Source organism: Vipera ursinii, assembly GCF_947247035.1.
Source record: "Vipera ursinii genome assembly, chromosome: 11".
Lineage (NCBI taxonomy): Eukaryota > Metazoa > Chordata > Lepidosauria > Squamata > Viperidae > Vipera > Vipera ursinii.
Window position 1 is genome coordinate 19,609,887 of NC_139524.1, and position 18,785 is coordinate 19,628,671.

Consider the following 18,785-nt stretch of genomic DNA (forward strand, 5'->3'; position numbering starts at 1 on the left):
CTTCCGTAGCAAAACAAATGTGTTCCCCTCCCCCTTTTCAACTCCCCCTTTTTAAAAGCCTCTGCAGAAGATGAGAAATAACGACACCCCCCCCCCTTCACCAACCCCAGAAGGCTGGAAAACAGGTGGAAGGACAGCCCAATCCTTCCTTGTGGGAATGCAGGTTTGATGTCACACCAGGGTGCATCTATGCCTCTCGGCCTTCTTAGGAGGAGGGGGGAAGGGACAGAGAGGGAGGGAGAGAGAGGGAGGGGGGGCTCCTAGGTTGCTCCCGCAGCTCCAAGCATCCGAAGATCTGCAACCCACAGATCTTCATGCCACCAGCAATCTCTCTCTGCCCCCCCCCCCACCCCCCAAGCCCAAAGCCAGCAGAACGTGCAAGAAAACACCCGCCAGAGCCCGGCGCAGCAGGAATGACTGCCAGGACAGGTCAAACTTGAAAAAAGCAAGGAGACTGCGGTGATGGGAGGAAGAAAGCAGCGCAGAGACCCCCATTTCCCCCTCCCTCCCCCCCTTTCCGAGCGCTGAGCAGCCTGCAGCAACGGCCAAGCTTCTCCAGCTCTCCTTGCCAGCCTCGCCTTCTCGCTCCCGCCCGGCAATGCCACAATAGCGGGCAAGGAAGCGATGCCCGCCCGGTGCCAGGCAGAGAAAATCGCGCTCGGCCTCCGGACCGCCTGGCAAAGCAGCTGTCCCTCCGCCCCCCCCCCCCTTGCACCATCCCCTCCCCGGCCCAGCCTCCGAGCCAGGGAATCCGACCACCAAGCCAAGCCAAGGAGCCCTCTCCTCACCCCGAGGCGCTCAGCCTTCTTGCAGGGCAGGAAAGCTGCGCCCCCCCCGCCCCGGGTTTTCACGGGCTGCCTTGACTGAGGCATTGTTCTCCCACCGAGCCGGGAAGCGGGGGGGGGCGGGGGAGGGAATAGGTTAAGGCGTGAGACCCCCGCTTCCCCACCTCCAGACCTCTGCAAAGTGCCTACCGGTTGCACTTACAGCTTCTGGGGACCCTCGGCTCTTCCTGCTGGGAATCTCTGGGGGTCCCCCTTGGCCAAGCTGCCAGGGCCGGAGGGGCTGCCCGAGATGGCTCTCTCGCCTCCCCCCCCCCCCGAGTAAATGGGGCTGCAGAAGGGCCTCGAGCGCCGGCGGCTGAGATGCGACCCGCCTCTTCCCAGCCTCCATGTACCAGAAGTTGGGGTGGGTGGGTGAGGGGTCTTCCGGCCTCGGGGGTGGGGTGGGGGGAAGAGGGCAGCCCGCACGGCTTGGCCAGGGGGTCCTTTGATGCGGCAGGCGGGGCAGGGGGGACGGAGCAAAACCCCAGCTCTCTGAACCCCCCCACCAACCCCCGCTTGCAAAAGGCAAGGCGAGAGGACCCCAGCCTCAATTGCAACCCCCGGCCTCTCCTTACGCGCCCCCCACCTCTCTCTCTCTCTCTCTCTCTCTCTGGGGAGCTATAGGGAGGGGCGTCGAGGAGCCAGGGAGGGGGGCGCTGCACCGGCCCCCCCTCCCCCTCCCCCGCGATGCCCGGGGCTTTGTCTGCCGGTCTCCCTCGGGCTCACCTGGCCGGGCGCGGCGCGATCTCGGAGCGGCTCCCTGGCAGGCGGCGGCGGCGGGCGGGGTGGGGGGCGAGGCGGAGCGGCAGCAGCGACACCCCCGCTCTTTGTGCGGCGGCTCCGCGCCCCGCGACGGCTAGTTAGCCCGGGAAGCTGAGTGCGCCACGCGAGCGCCCCGCGCGCCCGGGAACCTGCATGGCTCGCCCGGCGCTGGTTGGGGAGGGTTGCCAGTTGGGGGGGTGATGGGACTGGGGGGGCTGCCTGGCCGCCTCTCGATTGGCAACGGAGGGGGGCGGTCCTCGGCTGTGGCGCGGAGGGGGAGGGGCGCAACGGTAGACTGCCTTGGCATGGGGGGGGAGGAAGGCTCCCCCAAAAGAGCCGAGCGCGGGGCTCGCAGCCAAAGCCCGCCAGCGAAGGGGTTGCGAGGCGAAAGGAGGGGTGCCGGTGCGAGAGAGGCGAAGGAAACAACTCTCTGCTTTCCGAGGTGCTGACCTGCTAGCTAGCTTCCTCCTCCTCATCATCATCATCCTCAGCCGCCTGGGGTCCCCTTCGAGGTGGCAACCTCCTTCATTCCGCCCTGGGGAAGCCTCGAACGAGGCTGCTTCGGGGTGCTCGGAGCAGCCCCTCTCTCGGGTCACCCTGGTGACCCTCCCGCTTCCCCCATTGGGCAGGGAAGCCACCTCTCCAGATTTAGTTGGACTACAAATCCTAAGAAGCACAGCCAGGATGGGGATCGAATCTAGAAATCGGTGTTTTGTGTTTTTTTTTAAGCTTGGCAACTTTAAACCTCTGATCTGCATGACTTGTAACTGGCAAAGTGACACACATCTTCAACTGCCAAAGTTGAGAAACACCGGGTTAGACCATGAAAGACCGTGGCATGTTCAGTTTTTCAGAAAGTAAATTTGTGGCAAAAAGTATGTTTCCTTCATCCCTTCTCTCTCTTTCCTCAGAAAAATTATTCTACAAACTGTGCACATTTAATGTGCTCTTAATTAAGGGGGGGGTATCATAAAGGAGGAGTTTTATGCTTCCTTTAAGGAAAAGCATCACGCCACAGGAAGGGATGGAATCTTTCGCCATAAATTCGATGGCCCATTAAAAAAGCAGATAGCCGGCGGAATGTTGTTTGAGCGTAGGAAGGCATCTCGAAGGGGGCAAAGAGACTTGGGAGGGTCTACTATTTTCCCCTCTTATTGGCCAATGCATTTTGCTTGAGGAGATGTCACTTGATTGTTTTCATTCCACGTGAAAGGTTTAAACAAACCACCTGAAACAATTTGGACGGTTTTATTGGCTTGCAAGCCAGTTTGGAGGGGTGGTCTTCTCACAGCTTCCAAGAAAGATCTAATACCCCATGCTAAAATGATTAAAATTTAGTCACGGGCATGATAGAAAGTTTAAATTTCTGAATATTAAGCTTCAACCCCCTCCCCCACAAATGTTTAGAAATTAATTTGCAGGATGTGATCCTGAAGGGTGCATGCAGCTGAAATCCAAGAACATTAATATTTAGATTTCTTTCCTTTTTTCCCCCTTTTCTTAGAAAGGTGTTCTCCATACAACTGCAGAAATGAAAAATGTGCCACCTGTAAGTGAGGATCAGCCAATGTTAAATTACAGTCCAGTTTCCCAAATCGAGATAAAAGCTTTCGGTGTCATCCGATGGCTAATTATATCTGACTCACAGCTCACTCAAGACACTTACTGGGTTGTACAAATGGAAAGCACGCCATCAAATTTGCTTAAATTTCCATTTTTTGCAGGCGGTGTTAGCATAAAAGGAAAGCTGCATATCACTAAAGGCAAACTAGGTCAAAATATCCCAGGTCCCCCGGGTTGCAAAGTTCAGTCTTTCTGGCCTTGAAGCAACTAGAGATCACAATTGTCACTGGACTTTCCATTGCTAATCGCGGCAGTTCTTAAAGGAGCCACACCTGATTTTCTGTTAAGTGAATCAAGCAGTCATTAAATGGATCCGGGTTCCCCCATTGACCTTGCTTGTTGGAAGCTGGCTGGTAAAAACACAAATGGTCACCACGTCACCCCGAATGCTACAACTGTTATATATACTACATATCCCCCCCTTGAGTTTGCTTGTCAGAAGGTTGCAAAAGGGGATCACGTGACCCTGGGACACTGCGACTGCCATAAATAGGAGACAGTTGCCAAGTGTCTGAATTTCGATGACGTGACCAGGAGGGATGGTGCAATGGTTGTAACTTGTAAAGTGAAAAACAGTCATTTTTTCAGTGCTGTTGTAACTTTGAATGGTCAATAAATGAACCGTTGTAAATGGAGGACTACCCACACTTTTCTTGCTTTTAGCACTCTTTCCACTCTTTCTATTTATGGCCTACCATGACAATATTCACTTCCTGCACCTTTAGTCCTTGCAGTTGGTTTAGCCATGTTAAGAAACGTGGCTGTAGCCTGTAGTACCGTACTCATCCGTAATTTCCTACTGACATAAGTTGGTAGCAGGGACTTAGTCCGGAATAAACTGTAGATCACATCATGAAGGCTGAGGGCACATACCGGTCCGGTATCCAACTTTTTTAAAAATATAAGTGATGCTGTGTTTTAATGGTTAGATGGCCTAGATACTGGCATTGGAACATAGATCTTTTTAACACTTATATTTTGATGTGTTTTACTAATGTGGATGAAATGTTAATACATACTGCTAGTCCGTGTAGGATATGCCGTACACTAAATAAATAAGTAAAATTCTGAATAGGGAGGGCTGTGTTTTCAATTACCGCAAGAAAATCCAGTGGCCCATTTTGATGCAGCCACGCATTTTCCTTAGCTGGTTAAACAAATCTGTCTTTTAATTGCTCATTGCTTATTCAAAGGATTTGAAATTATGAGGAGCGCTAATAATTAAAATATTTTTTTAGGGCTAGCAGCTGAATTATTTTTTTTAAGATTTAAAGACTCTGTTTCTTCCATATATAGAGATAGATATATATTTTCTCCCGATAGCCACATTTTTGCAAGCATACCAAAAAGGCAACCAGAGAGAACAGACTGCCCGACAGCAACTGTTCCAGGAGGGCGAAATTGCTCATACAGTAACAACAATCGTCTCATTATTTAGTGATGCTTCAGAGTACGAAAAGCAAAAGCTTCTTGTTTTCTTAAGGGAATACCGGAGCAATTATGAAGGATAGCATCTGTGAATCTCCATCCGTCTCCTGCTTTCTTACTTGCAAATGGAGATTTTCAGATCGGTTTCCTTCAAATGGATTAAAAATGAGACCCAGGACTTGCAATGGTTAGAGGAAAAACAAAAATCTTAATGAGCACCCAACTGATTAAGGAAATATATACCCCAAGGAACAGAAATGCAGGCTTTAAAAGCAACGTTTCTCAATCTTGGCAACTTTACCTGGCTGGGGAATTCTGGGAGTTGAAATCCACCCATCTTAAAGTTGCCAGGGTTGAAAAACACTGCCCTAAAGAAAGTATTGTGTTGCTAAGTTGGCTCAAACACTCAAAAACACCCACCCTTTTCTCCTTGGTTTTTAATCATAAATTTGTGGTTCTTTATGTGAAGTTCTGCTTCCATATTTCCGGTTACGCTGCTTGTTTATTGAGGTGCATTCCCCGAAATCTGGATGGGATCTCTCAGCGGAAACTGCCGCTGCCCCTTCAAAACGGGGGCCCTGGAGTTTTGGGAGCCCCACTGCGTCACAGGGGCACCCCGATAGGTGCCACATAGAAGAGAGAGGCACAAAGTCTCTCCTAAGAGGCTAAGGGGAGCTTGCTTGCTGCAAAACGTGTGGTGGACGCATCCCCCCTTTTTTGAGAACTAGGCTTGTTCCAGTTCTACCAGCACCCCGTCGCAGTCTTTGGGGTGGAGGAAAACCACCGGCTTTCCGTGGGCACCAATTTGGGGCGTGTCACTCAGAACGCGGATCTTTTTCCTCTTCAGCTCTTCAATGGCGTTGGTGATGTTGTCCACCTGGAGGGTTATTTGAAGAGTTATTTGTGAGAAATATAGAGGGGCGACTTCTAAAAGACAAGAATAGAAAACCTCTGGGGCCCCAGATGTTCCTCAAATACACCTCTCAACACGCAAGACTCCTGGGGAAAGAGGCTTGGAAAGGTCGTTCAGTGCTATCTAGAACCCCGTACCCCATTTTCCCCCCACCTCCTCTCTGCCTTAAAAACAAATTAAAGAAATGCAAAGTCGATATTTAGGATTCACAAGCCTCCTGGTCCCTTCATTTAAGCGCCTACAGGTAGTCCTCAGCTTATGACAATTGAGCCCGCAAATTCTGTGGCTAAGGGAGACAGTTGTTAAGTGAGTTTCGCCCCATTTTACGAACTTCCTTGCCACAGTTGTTAAATAAATCGCTAATAAATTAGTAACCCGGTTGTTAACTGAATCTGGCTTCCCCCATTCCCTTTCCCTGGCAGAAGGTCGCAAAAGGGGATCACATGACTGCAGGACACTGCAACGGTCATAAATATGAGTCAGCTGACAAGTGGCTGAATTTTGATCATGTGACCCCGGGGACGCTGCAACGGTCATAAGCGTGAAAAACGGTACGTGACTTCTTTCAGTGCCATTGTCACTTTGAGAGGTCACTGAATGAAGATGTCAACACTGCCAACATCGAATGTTTATTGCTTGACAGGACCGTTGTAATATGGGGACCACCCGCCTTTCTGAAGCAGATTTTGCTCAGAATAATCTCTTTGGCTTGGAACAAAAGCAGAAAATACCTCCAGGCAGATATGATGCATTCCCCCGGCCTTATTTTTTTGCAGGAAACCTGCGATGGGACTCTTTTCTCCCAGGGGGTGCAGAAGCTCCAGTTTCGTGTTCCCCAGCTCCACGAAGACCGTGTAGACCCCGTGGTCCTGGAGGGGAACGACCTCACTCACTCGGGCTTGTAGCACGTCCCTATAGAGAGCGGTGGCTTTTTCCAGGTCGGGCACAGCGATGGCCACGTGGTTGAGCTTCCCCAACCTCCACAAAGCTTGGGGAACTGCCTGGTCTGAGGACCCTCTCTCCATCGGAGATCTCCAGCGCAGGCACGTGAAAAGACCTGGGATGGGAAGAAAAACCACGTCTCCAACATCAGCAGCGCCCAGATGAGTAGGTTAACCGCTGGAAAGCCTGGGTGCTGTGATGCTTCACCTCTGCAGGGTACCAGGTGGAGCCCTGCAGGTGTGAAGGATGGTAAGACCTTGAAAGAAGAACGGTGGTCTTCAGACATGCAGATGACCAGCATCCTAAATATGGATGGGAAGGAAGACATCATATTTTCCTGGTACGTTCTGCAATCTTTGCTCCTTCTCCTGGTCTGAAAATTAGGGCGGCTTCAGTTGAATTGCACACTCTAGAAGAGGATTTCTCAACTTTTGCAACTTTATGTTGGGCAGACATCAACTCCCAGAATTCCCCAGCCAGCATGGGAATTCTGGGAGTTGAAGTCCACCCATCTTAACATTGCCAAGGTTGAAAGAAACACTGTTCAGTTCTTGGGTTGACTTGTCAGCTCTGCAAATACAGGCCCCCTTCAAGGTCTTTCTTCCAGGGCAGCTACAAAGCATGATTTTTCTCAACAAAATCATTTTTATCCTCAAGAAAAATGGGCTGAGGGTCTGTTTTGCCCTTTTTCTGCCCTTGGGGCAGAAAATCTGCGTGGCGTTTCCCTAATAGGTCTGCCTCTACAAACGGTTCCTTCTCCCCTTCTGCTGCCGCCTTGAAAAGCATTATTCATTTATTATTAATTAACCTTATGGAACCCACTTTACATTCCTTACTCTGCCCGGCGTCTTTATTATTTAAAATATTCCTGTAACACTTTTATTTTTAAAATCCCAGAGTGCTTTACAAGTGCAAATAATTTATCCCGGAGTTCCCCCCGCCCTCCCTTTCTTTTAAGAGTGATGTCGAAGGGGTTTGATGCAGAAAAGTCCACTAAACCACGCAATCCTATGAGTCTACTCAGAAAGAGATTCAATGGGACTTACTCCCAAGGGAAAAGAAAATAATGCGAAGAAATGGAGCTAAAAATCAGGTTCAAATTTATCCTTCCTCAATAGCCATTCACGCTTTTCCCCTCCTCACTTTTCCCACCTGGAAAATGGACCAGGACAATGCTGGTCTAGCCGAAAAGGCTGCATTTAGATGAGAGAAGCGTTTGAAAGTACAAGCAGTCCTCAACTTACTTCAATTGAGCCCAAAATTTCTGTTGCTAAGTGAGGCAGTTTAAGTGAATTTTGCCCCATTTTATGACCTTTCTTCCCCCAATTGTTAAGTGAATCATCTCAGTTATTAAGTTAGCAATACGGTTGTTAAGTGACTTTGGCTTCCTCACTGACTTTGCTTGCAGAAAGTCACAAAAGGGGATCACACAACCCCGGGACACTGCGACTGTCATAAATATGAGACAGTTGCCAAGCATCCAAATTTTGATCATGTGATCTTGGGGATGCAGCAAGTGTGACAAATGGTCATAAGTCACTTTTTTTAGTGCCGCTGTCACTTTAAACGGTCATTAAATGTACTGTAAGTCGAGGACCACCTATATTGTTGAAAATGCTACATAATTCTCAAGAACTTACAGACACACAAAGTTACACTTTCAACAGCCAAATATCAAACTTTTCAGTATTCCTTCTGGAAAGTGAGGATTGTGTGCCGGTACTTGACATCCCCAAAATGTCCTATACAATGTTTATAGTTTTTCACAGGAGAAATCTTTTAACATTTCTCTCCCCAGCTGTTAGGCACGCTGCAAAATGCCTGATGTTTCACATTCAAAATGTGTTAAAGTGCAAATATGAATAAACCAATCCCTTTTTCCACCCCGCATTAAGGCTGGGGTAGGTACCACGTTCTTGGCTGCAGAAGCATCTGCTTCCTGCTGTCTTTTTTAGACTGACCTGAAAGAAACCAGTCTGCTGTTGTTCAAATTTTGAACCAGTTGCCAACTTAGCTGTAGGCAGGATTGAGGGGCGAGTGACTTGCCCTGCAGGGATGGGGGGGGGCAACTAAAGGTGTGCCTGTTGGAGCCGCCACAATTCATAGACAAATGTGACAAGCAGTTTATTGTTGGCTGAATTATTAAAAAGATCACTGTGACAAAATAATTGTGCAATGCAATAAAAATTCAGTCGTGGAAGTTTCGTACTGTCCTAAATGTTAGATACTATTATTATGGTTGGTTGCAGAGTCAGCCAGATGTTGAGACTGGACTTGGCATTTTATCCACCTACTGAGTCTTTCCAAGGACTTGGGAGAGGCAGATGTTTCTGTTTGATGGTGTTAAATACATTTTCAGAGCTGTTTGAAGCAAAGCTGCCTTTTGTAATTATTATTTATTATTGTTATTATTATTAGTCAGTTGCACAGTCAGCCAGATGTTTAGACTGCTTTTGGCTTTTTGTCCATCTATCACATCCAAGAATTTAGGGCAGTGTTTTTCAAACCTGGGAAATTTAAAATGTGCAGCTTTCAATCCCCAGAATTCTCCAGCCAGCGTGCTAAGTGGAGAATCCTGGGAGTTGGTCCACCCATCTTAAAATAGGCTGGCTAGGGAATTCTGGGACTTGATGTCTATAGGCTAACATTGAGAAAAGTGATCTAGAAGTCTAGTTCATGTAATTCAGGAGTACAAAATGAAGCTCTGTTTGAAAAGCTACTACAGGACTGCCTACCCTACAGACACCCCAATGGGCTGTCTTCTCCCCACGTGGAGGACTGACTGCAACCTGCCATCTTCACAAAGCAGCCAAGTATATAAAGAGGCATAAGCTGCCCTGCGGTGGCAATGGAGCCTCCATGTACAGAAGCAGCCTACCCCTAGAATGCATTCCAGACAAGGGAAGGAATTGCACCCCCGCCTTGCGCGCTTCAGTCCCAGGGAAAGACCATTGCAGCCAGCTGACTCCATCTATTGCAACGCCTAATCTCACAAAGCAGCAGATGGGAGGATAGTTGCACCAATGCAAGCGTGCCAAGTGTGCAAAAAGTCCCACCCAGCAAGGCTGCAAAGGGGTCTCGTGCGGAAAGCGCCTCCCCCAGTCCCAGGCCCGTTTCTTCCCCCAGCTTCCCAGCACATACCTGTCACCAGTTTACCCTTGAGGGCGGCCATCTTTATACTTGGCGCGGCCAGGCTCGGCTTCTTCGCCTTTTAGGCGCTGTGAAGCCACAGAGGAATGGGCAACTGCGTCCCCGCGGGGTCAAAAAGCTCGCAAGGGCGAAATGAGGCGGAGGAGGTATAGCGGCTGCTCGCAAAGCAGGGAAGAGCCGCCGCTGGGTCCTAGCGCCAACTTCTTTGAACGAGAGAGAGAGAGAGAGAGAGAGAGAGAGAGAGAGAGAGAGAGAGAGAGAGAGAGAGAGAGGGGGGGGGGGGGGGCTCCTTCCGATCAGCGGGAGAGGAATTCTAAGGATGCCTTGGGGCGCTCCGACGATTGCCCACCGGGTGCAAACTCTCGCTCAGCCGTGCAATAGGATGGCCGACCCACCTTGCAGGGCTGTTGGGAGGATATAAGGGAGAGAAGGCGGCAAAGAGATATACAGGCAGGGAGGGAGGAGAGCAGCGCGAGAAAAGCAGCTGGAGAGTCTCCCCCCCCCATCGTAAAGGGTTCGGGAGCTGCGCTGAGGATCTTTTTTTTTCCCCGGCGGAACCTTCCTCCGCGGAGCGCGCGTTTCCGGCCGGAGCCGTTTGGGAGACGGACGCGCCGAGGAGGCGCCGGAGAAGCATGGCGGGCCTCGCTGCGCTCCCGTCTCCCCGGCAGCGGCTGGACACGTGTTTGGAGCTTCTGGGCGCCGCCGCGGGTCGCCCCGAGCAGTTCCTCAGGTAGAGACGCGCCGAAAGGCGGGTTCCGGCGGTGAGATCGGCCCCTTCCGAAGTGTTGCACTACAACTCCCATGCGAGGCAGGCAGGGGATCTCTTAGAGGGCAGCGGCGTTGGCTTGGGGATGGCCGGGTCCGCGTGAGGAGAGCCTCCTCCGGCCAAGCACGCGGGTCCCCTCTTTGCCGTAGCCGAGCCCTTTGGCTGCCAGGTGGAAGTCCGTCGGGTGCAGCCCGGAGGGCGCCCGGTTGGGGAAGGAGGAGCGCCTTTCCCCGGGGATTCCAGGGAGGGTCCAGAATCGCCTGTAAGGGGGCAGCTGCTTTCCCTTCCTTGTGTTGTTGGTCTCAGCCCCCAAACCCCTGCTGGTTTGGTATCCCGGGAACCTGGTTTGCAATCAGATAATAGTAATATAGTGATTTATTAAGCTTGTTTGCTGTCCAATTCTCGGTGTCTGAATGGCTCGCAACAAATACATCATCGTACAATCAAGGAAACATTCAGTAATAATAATAATAATAATAATTATGTTTTATGCTGGCCAACTCTCAGTGGCTCTGAGCAGCTTACAACAAAGAAATCACAATAAAATCAATAAAACATCATAATATTTGTGACTTACTAAGCTTGTATGTCACCACTCTCAACTACTTTGGGTGGCTTGCAACAAAGTACAATAAAATCAATAAAACAAAATAATAATGGTTTATTAAACTTGTTTGCTGTCCAGTTTTCAGTGACTCTGGGACTCACAGCAATCAAAGAAATTACAATAAAATTCATAAAACATGATGATGATTTATTAAACCTGTATGCCACCTGATTCTCAAAGACTTTGGGTGGCTCACAACTAAGAAACTACCATAAAACATCAATAAAGCATCTAAATAAAACATCTTAGCCGATAGAACATCTAAAAAATAAATATAAAAGTTAGCCTGTGTCGTGAAATGAGGATGTGGAGGCCAGCCAGGTTTAAAGAAGGGGTGAATCTCATTTGGCGAGTGACCTGTAACCTCTTTGCCTTCCAGTGTCCAGGATGGCCTTGCTGCTGACTTCGTCACCTTGACCAAAGCGCTGTACGATTTCCACCACGCCCTCCGAGGAGAAGCTGTGGCTGGAAGCCCTTTAGAGGAGCTGGTGGTTGAGGACTTCGATGAGGAACAGATCTGGCAACAGCTGGAGCTGCAGAACCATGCCGTCCTGGGGTGCTTGAAGAAAGCGGTGGCCAGAAACGTGGAGGATGGGGGGGAGGGGGTGCTTTCCCTTCTCCCAGATATGGAGGAGGAGGAGGAGGAGGAAGACGGCGAGGAGGAGATGGATACGGAGGACCAGGCAGAGAAGGAATCCAGCTGCAGCAGTGGTCACAGCGAAGAAGAGGAGGAGGAGGAGGTTGACCGAAAGGGAAGCAATTTAGAAGCCTCCAAAACTGGTTTTTTCAGCGATGAGGATTCTGAGCTGGACTTTGATATTGATAAGTTAGAGCAGCAAATCCAAAAGTCAAAGAAGGTTAGGAAAAAGACGGGAACAGACTCTCTGGTGGACGACAGATTTTTCAAACTCTCCGAGATGGAGGCCGCGTTGGAGGCAGAGGAGAAAGAAGGAAGCAAAGGTAGCGACAGCGAAGGAATAGATTATTTCGAAGAGATTCTCTCTGAAGAGGAGGAGGAGGAGGAGGAGGAGGAATTTGGAACAGTGAAGAAGAAGGTAAGCGCTTGGAAGAAAAGACTATTTCTATAAGATAGATTTAGTTTCTTCTTAAAAATGACATTATTTTGAGGCCCTCGGAAAGAATTGGTTTTCAAAACCATTCTCCAGATCAACTTAGAATAGCTGACTGGGGAATTCTGGGAATTGAAGTCCACAAAGCATTGCTGCAGATGGAATATTTATCAAATTTTTACATTTTTTTTAAAAAGGTTCTGCTTTGTTTACATGCATACTTTGAAACAAAAGGGACTCTTCCTGGAAAACCCCAAGGCAAAACTCTACAGATATGTTCCACGTGCTAATCATTCTCATTCCAGTGTGTTAAATGTTCACTGCCCATCACGTTCCGTTTTCTTCTCCCTCAGGCGATTAGAAGTGCTCGCGATCTTAAATATCAAGATTACTTTGATCCTGTGGATGAGAGCAGCGGTCCCCTGGATGAAAAGGAAGAGGACCGAAATAGCCAGAGTGGAGAAGGCGGAGAAGAGGGAGAAGAAGAAGAAGAAGGCAATGCTGAGAGTGCTCCCGAGTATGTGGCTGACATTTAAAGGCGCAGTTCTACTATTTTAATCAGGAGGGATGAAATCTTAAAACATCTAATACTGCAAACTTTGTAGATACTTCAGTAACAAATATATTCAGTAAGAGCCAGTTGGTGTGGTGGTTCAAGTGCTGATCTTGAAACCAGGAGACTAGTCCCGCCTTAGGCATGAAAATCAGTGAGTGACTGGGCCAATCACCAGGGGACAGTGAGTTCTAGTCCCGCCTTAGGCATGAAAGCCAGCTGGGTGACATTGAGCCAATCACCAGGGGACGGTGAGTTCTAGTCCCACCTTAGGCATGAAAATCAGTGAGTGACTGGGCCAATCACCAGGGGACAGTGAGTTCTAGTCCTGCCTTAGGCATGAAAGCCAGCTGGGTGACATTGAGCCAATCACTGTGTCTCACCCCAACACACCTCAGGATTGTTGTTGTGGAGAAAATAGGAGGAAAGAGTATTAGATATGTTCACTGCCTTGAGTTATTAATAAAGGCGGGATGAAGAAGGCAGTAAATAAAAATACATGCTAATGAATCTTTTTTTTTTTTACCCTGTGGTTGAATAGGAGCGCCGAGGACGTGAGTGAAACGAGGCAGATGGCACGTGGAAAAAGCAAAGACCTTTCAAAAAGAGTGACCTTCTCCTTGCCCTTTGACAGCGACATGGAAGAGGAAGCTGACCCACTCCAGGGGAAATCTAACAAGCCCCCTGAAATGAAATCGTCCTTTGAAAAAAGACAGGAAAAGGTGAACTTGCGTGTCGGCACGAAGCCTAAATCCATGCACGCTCTTACCTGAAAGAATCTTTGTAAATAGAAAATATTCAGGCTGGAGGAAAAGCAAAGCGAGGAAGGAGCAAGAAACGGATTAAAACAGTTGTGCCTTTTGAGAATTAAGGCGGCTCATTTTCTCCTTGCAGATGAGTGAGAGAATAAAATCCCTCGAAGAGGAGCTGCTGAAGGAGAAGCCGTGGCAACTGAAAGGCGAGATTGCGGGACAGAGGAGGCCGGAGAACAGCCTCCTGGAGGAGATGCTGCTGTTTGACCACGCCGTCCGAATGGGTAACCCTTGAACTGAGCACGGAGGTGGTGCTTCCTCTCAAAGGCTCCGGGAAGAGAGCTCTTTAGCATTTCATGTATTGATCTGTTTGATTTTCATCCTGCCTTTATTATTGATACCAGTAGCTCAAGGGGGTGAGCATTTCCAACACACCTTCCTCCTCTTATTTTCCCCACAGCAACAGCCGTGTGAGGTGGGTTGGGCTGAAAGAGGGTGGCTGTCCCAAAGTCACCCAGCTGGTTTTCCTGCCTCAGGCGGGACTAGAACTCCCAACCTCCCAGTTTCTAGACCGGCACCTGAACCTAACTGGCTCTTACAGCTAGGAACGCTGGTTTGTACATGGCCAAGGGGATTCCATCATCGGGTTATTTTCAAAAGGATACTGTTAAATCTCACTGGGGTTTTTTTGTGTGTATGTGTGTGTGCGTTTGTGTGTTCTCAGCTCCTATGGTCACAGAAGAAACAACTCTTGAGCTGGAAGAAATTATCAAGAGAAGGATAAAAGATCAGGTGAGTAAAAATGATTAATCTTTCTCTTGCTGTTTGTGAGACCATTTGGCCGCCATAGCTGAAAACCATAAGTTTTTCCGGATTGTGGGTATCCTTCCTTGAAAGTGGTGGAAAATACAATTTTCCTACATTGTGAGAATCTTTAAGATTCTGTTGCTGTGGATTTTTTTCTCTAAGAAAGTAATCTGGTGCTTCAGGGTTAAAAGGTTGCCAAGTTCTCATTATTCTGGCATGGCTTTTTAAAAAACAAAACAAAAAAAACTCTTTTTACCTTGTACAGATTTGTTTTCTTAACTCCTTCAATTTTGTCCCAAAGTCAGATGTTCATTGTTACCTGTGACAAGCATTGCTCTGGAGTTTTTTTTCTAAAAACACACACAAGAAGCCCCCGAGACACGTCGTTTTAACATTTTGTGTTCTAGGCTTGGGATGATGTTGTCCATAAAGAAAAACCAAAAGAAGATCCGTTTGAGTATAAGAAGCGTTTGACTCTGGATCAGGAGAAAAGCAAATTGAGTCTTGCTGAAATTTACGAGCAGGAATATTTGAAACTGAACCAGGTGTGTTACTGTTGATCAGTGAAATTTACGATGCAGCTCTGCAGAAGCGGTTTGGTTATTTCTACTTGAAGACCCAGGGATAATTGGTCATGTGAATAAGTAAGGAAAAAAGAATTGCAAATTAATTTCTAATTCTGAGGAGGACTTCACTGATTTGCTTTTGTTTTCTTAGTGCCTGAATTATTATGGATCAGGATTGGACCAGGTTTGCAATTTGATGGTTAGAAATTATGTTTGGCTTTTTAAGAAAAAAATAGTACCCAGATATCCTACCTTTTTGAGAAACACTTCCAAAAGCACTCAAGTGTAACCTGGGCGGATACACATTTAAAAGACCCTGTTTTATGCCCACGTATTTAATTTCTTGACATTCAGCAGTAAAATACCACAAGTCATTTGATAAAAAACCCAAATCTTACATTTTATATCAGATTAAAAAATTAAGATACTTATATCTTGCCATTTTTTTAAAAAAAATAATAATTGGGAATTGCTCTCCTTAATCCCGCCTTGTGTCGATGCAGAAAAAAACTGAAGAGGAAGAAAAACCCGAGCATGTCGAAATACAAAAAATGATGGACTCTCTCTTTGTCAAACTGGATGCCCTCTCCAACTTCCACTTCATGCCGAAACCGGTAAGTACGGTGTCCTGCAGGCCTGGGAGCAGCAAGTATTTTGTGAATAAAAGCTCAAAGTTTGGAGTAGAAGGTTTGAGAATACTGTCTCTTCTCCTTTAGCAAACATTTAAAGTCCATATCAGTGTTTCTCAACCTTTGGAGACATTAAGATTGGGGGATTTCGACTCTCAGAATTCCGGGAGTTGAAGTCCCTCCCATCTTAAAGTCACCAAGGTTGAGAAACGCTGCTCTACATGTTTTTATGTCTCTAGAATGATAAATAAGTACAGATGAAATGCAGCTTTTTAGGCATTTTAGCAGCCAATTCCACTTCTTCTTTTTTTTGATATTGTTGAATGAGGTTGACCTGTATGCATCATGTCTCTTTTTTGGTTTTCCTGCTAGCCCATTCCGGAAGTTAAAGTCGTCTCCAACCTCCCAGCGATAACTATGGAAGAGGTTGCCCCGGTGCACGTTAGTGATGCTGCCCTTCTGGCACCTGAAGAAATCAAGGTGTGTCCTGTTCTCTATGATTAGCTGATCCTGTCCTTGGGAATCTGGTTCCATTCCAGGTTGGAGAGAAGTCAGAGTGGGCTCATGCAGTTGATTTGACCCACATACCCATCGCTGCTTCTCTTAACGCCGGTGTCTCCTTGGCCTAAAGCAAAATGGTGTCATTTCACTGGGTCTCCAGGCCTGGAGTTAATTCCGGCTAGCTCCTCCAAAAGATAAAGCAAAATTTCCTGGGCTGTGGACATGTTAGTGGCGGCAGACCTGGGTTGGGCGTCATGGAGATTTCTCTGTTCCCTTCTGAGATTTGTGGGATCAAAATTGTGGTGGTGTTTTTGCCAAAACGCTTAACTCGCTGGGTTTTTATAGGAGAAGAACAAAGGGGGCGATGTGAAAACGGACGCAGAGAAGACCGCCGTGGATAAAAAACGGGATCGTCGGAAAAAGAAGCTGATGAAACGCGTGAAGCTGAAGGAGAGGGAGAGGAGGCAGAAGCTCCTGGAGAAGAAATCGGAAGCCAGCGCCAAGCTCAGCAGAAAAGCCTCCGAGGCCCAGCTGAAAAAGCTGACCAAGGAAAGGGGCACCTCGTTGCTTAAGGTACACTGAGTCACGTGGGACCGAAGACCCCCCCAAAACGCCAAAGCTTGTTCAGTCTGATGCCTTCCCTGTGAGAACAGCTTCCCTTCTTATAATATTTGTTGGCCAGCGGATGGTATGGGGGGGGAAAAAGGTCCAAAATCCCAGATTTTCATGGCTCTTCCATCCACAGCAGAGGGGAAGGGGGATCCAGATCTTGTGGTACTTAAGTCGAGGTCTACAATCTGGAAACAATAATGGTACAATTTTTGGCTTAAGCCAACCAACCCCCCTTTTTTATTTAAGGGTTCAGCAAATACGAAGGAGCTATTTCCAGAACCTTGATGCGTTTGAGTAGAACCAACCTTCTTTCTACACCCCCCCACACAAATACACACACACACACATACACACTTTCATCCTTTGTCCTCATTAACATGTGTGAAGCATAAACGTGTAGATCTTGCCAAGTTCTTGGGGGGGGGGCAGGGGAAGCTTTGGGCCGCCAGAAAGATTGTGCTACTTAATACAAAAGCTGCCATTAATATTTTGTCAGTCAGAACCCAAACGGGCTTTTTCTCCCAGAAGCCTGTTTTTATTTTTATCTTTTTATTTAAAGGGTGTGTGTATTTCTACTTGGTGTGCGTTTCAGTTACGCCGAATAAAACGCTTCTCCTTTGCAGGATGACGGCCGAGACAAAGCTTTGAAGTCCTCCAAGGCTTTCTTTTCCCAGTTAGAAGATCAAGTGAAAATGCAAATTCGGGAGACGAAGAAAAGCCAGAAGAGACCAAAGAAGCAGGGACTCTCTGCCCAGAAGCTGAAGCTGTGATAAATTTTGCATGCTGTGCTGTGTATAAATTAGAATAAGGGTTGGGTTATTATCTTTTCTTAATTTAAAACTGCGCTTTGAATTAAACTCTGTTGATAAGCATAGATGTGTCCCCTTTTCACGTCATTGCTGCATGCAGAGCGTCCGTCCAGTACAGTCGCATATAAAATGGCCTTCTTGCCTTTTTTGGACCACAGCCTGCACGTTGAGAGGTTTTACGCCCTTAATGCCTTCTAGTAGAGTGGGGGAAGACAGTCTATCAAAAGATGCCATTTAGCACCTGAAATGAATACTGTTGGTTTAGTAAGGCATTAAATACATTCTTTCCTTCTCTGACCGCACAATTGTATGTTATATCCATTTTGGGCTTTGGGAGAGAAATCTTGTCAAAGGCAATTAAAGACACGCCGAATCTGGATTTTAATTTATTTCCAATTTTAGGCCAAAAGCAAACAGCAGCATTTGCAGCTTAATAGGGAAGAAACTGTAAGGCTGTTCCGTCTTTAAAAAGGGAAAAGCTGGTCTAATTGATGGGAGAGTCAGATTGTGTCAGCTTCACCTACTGGTGGGTGAGGATTTTTCTCTCTGACCTTCAGAGTTCTTAGTAAGTACGGCTGTGTAAATAAAGTGAGACTAACAAATCGGAAGCAATGAATACTTCACAAAAGGAAACATATGATAAGCGGCAACCATGTCAAAGGACAATGATTTTAAATTACAAAGAAATACAGAACAACTTTGAGAGTATGAATCAACTTATCTCCAACTTAATTTCACTCCAAGAAATTTCCCAGGAAAATACAGTAGAGATGACTGAACATAATTCTGAGGATAGAATGGGGGGGAGGGATAGGGAGGGTTAGGTAGGGGTGGGGGGAGGGGGGGATTGTTAAAGATAAAATGTACTGTAAAACTTTTCAATTAAAAAAAAAATCTGAGGATAGAGACTGCATTTGTTCCAAAAATCCTGCTTCCAGACCTGGCAGTTAAGATGCTTCTGGGGAAACCAGCAAAGAGTTTGAAGTCAAAATTGCCTCCAGATTCTGTACTGCTAAGCTTGTAAGCCGCCCTGAGTCTTCGGAGAAGGGCGGGATATAAATGGAATTAAAAATAATTTTAAAAAATAAATACAAAAGGTGAATGTACACTTCCTGGGAATTGTAGGAAAAAGAGGTGTTGGGCAAAGTGAAGAGATAGTTGGGTGGGTGGCGGGGAGTCCTTGCAGGAGGAGGAGGAGGAGGAGGAGGGCAAGGGGACAAGACTGCCCAGTCACCAGGAGTTAAACCTGGCTTGGGGACAGAGCTCAAAGGGCTTCTTCAGGCAGTTAACCTTGGGAACTCACTGCCACAGGATAAGGTAACCATCTGGTTCAGGAACCACAGCAATGTTTTTCAAACTTGCTAACTTTTAAGGTGGGTGGACTTCAACTCCCAGCCTTCCCCCGACATCATCATCGTGCAAGTTGTTCATCTACCTAAGGCAGGGGTCGGCAACCTCGGCTCTTTTATGA

The 18,785-nt window shown here is 47.5% G+C and overlaps 2 protein-coding genes across 3 annotated transcripts; one reads left to right on the forward strand and one right to left on the reverse strand.

Moving 5' to 3' along the window:
• Nucleotides 1-4,561: 4,561 nt before the first annotated feature.
• MCEE (methylmalonyl-CoA epimerase) lies at nucleotides 4,562-9,747 on the reverse strand. Its single transcript, XM_083371670.1, has 3 exons — nucleotides 9,634-9,747; nucleotides 6,282-6,607; nucleotides 4,562-5,514 (listed from the first exon to the last, which is right to left on the reverse strand). The coding sequence occupies exons 1-3, from the start codon at nucleotides 9,662-9,664 to the stop codon at nucleotides 5,362-5,364; spliced, it is 510 nt and encodes a 169-aa protein (XP_083227796.1). The 5' UTR covers nucleotides 9,665-9,747; the 3' UTR covers nucleotides 4,562-5,361.
• A 490-nt stretch (nucleotides 9,748-10,237) lies between these two features.
• Nucleotides 10,238-17,379, forward strand: MPHOSPH10 (M-phase phosphoprotein 10). 2 transcript variants are annotated; one of them, XM_083371252.1, is made up of 12 exons: nucleotides 10,238-10,372; nucleotides 11,395-12,070; nucleotides 12,439-12,602; nucleotides 13,180-13,360; nucleotides 13,533-13,674; nucleotides 14,115-14,182; nucleotides 14,605-14,742; nucleotides 14,915-14,947; nucleotides 15,267-15,377; nucleotides 15,765-15,872; nucleotides 16,239-16,466; nucleotides 17,129-17,379. In XM_083371252.1, the coding sequence occupies exons 1-12, from the start codon at nucleotides 10,275-10,277 to the stop codon at nucleotides 17,273-17,275; spliced, it is 2,094 nt and encodes a 697-aa protein (XP_083227378.1). In that variant the 5' UTR covers nucleotides 10,238-10,274; the 3' UTR covers nucleotides 17,276-17,379. The 2 variants fall into 2 exon arrangements, with proteins under 2 accessions (XP_083227378.1, XP_083227379.1); XM_083371253.1 differs by lacking the exon at nucleotides 14,915-14,947.
• Nucleotides 17,380-18,785: the final 1,406 nt, after the last annotated feature.

Coding starts and splice junctions, on each gene's coding strand:
- MCEE (XM_083371670.1), bottom strand. CDS start 9,664: ATGGCCGCCCTCAAGGGTAAACTGGTGACAG. Junction 6,608..9,633: donor CAAGGGTAAACTGGTGACAG/GTATGTGCTGGG, acceptor TTCCCATCCCAG/GTCTTTTCACGTGCCTGCGC. Junction 5,515..6,281: donor TGCATCATATCTGCCTGGAG/GTATTTTCTGCT, acceptor ATAACCCTCCAG/GTGGACAACATCACCAACGC.
- MPHOSPH10 (XM_083371252.1), top strand. CDS start 10,275: ATGGCGGGCCTCGCTGCGCTCCCGTCTCCCCGGCAGCGGCTGGACACG. Junction 12,603..13,179: donor AATGCTGAGAGTGCTCCCGA/GTATGTGGCTGA, acceptor GTGGTTGAATAG/GAGCGCCGAGGACGTGAGTG. Junction 13,675..14,114: donor TGACCACGCCGTCCGAATGG/GTAACCCTTGAA, acceptor GTGTGTTCTCAG/CTCCTATGGTCACAGAAGAA.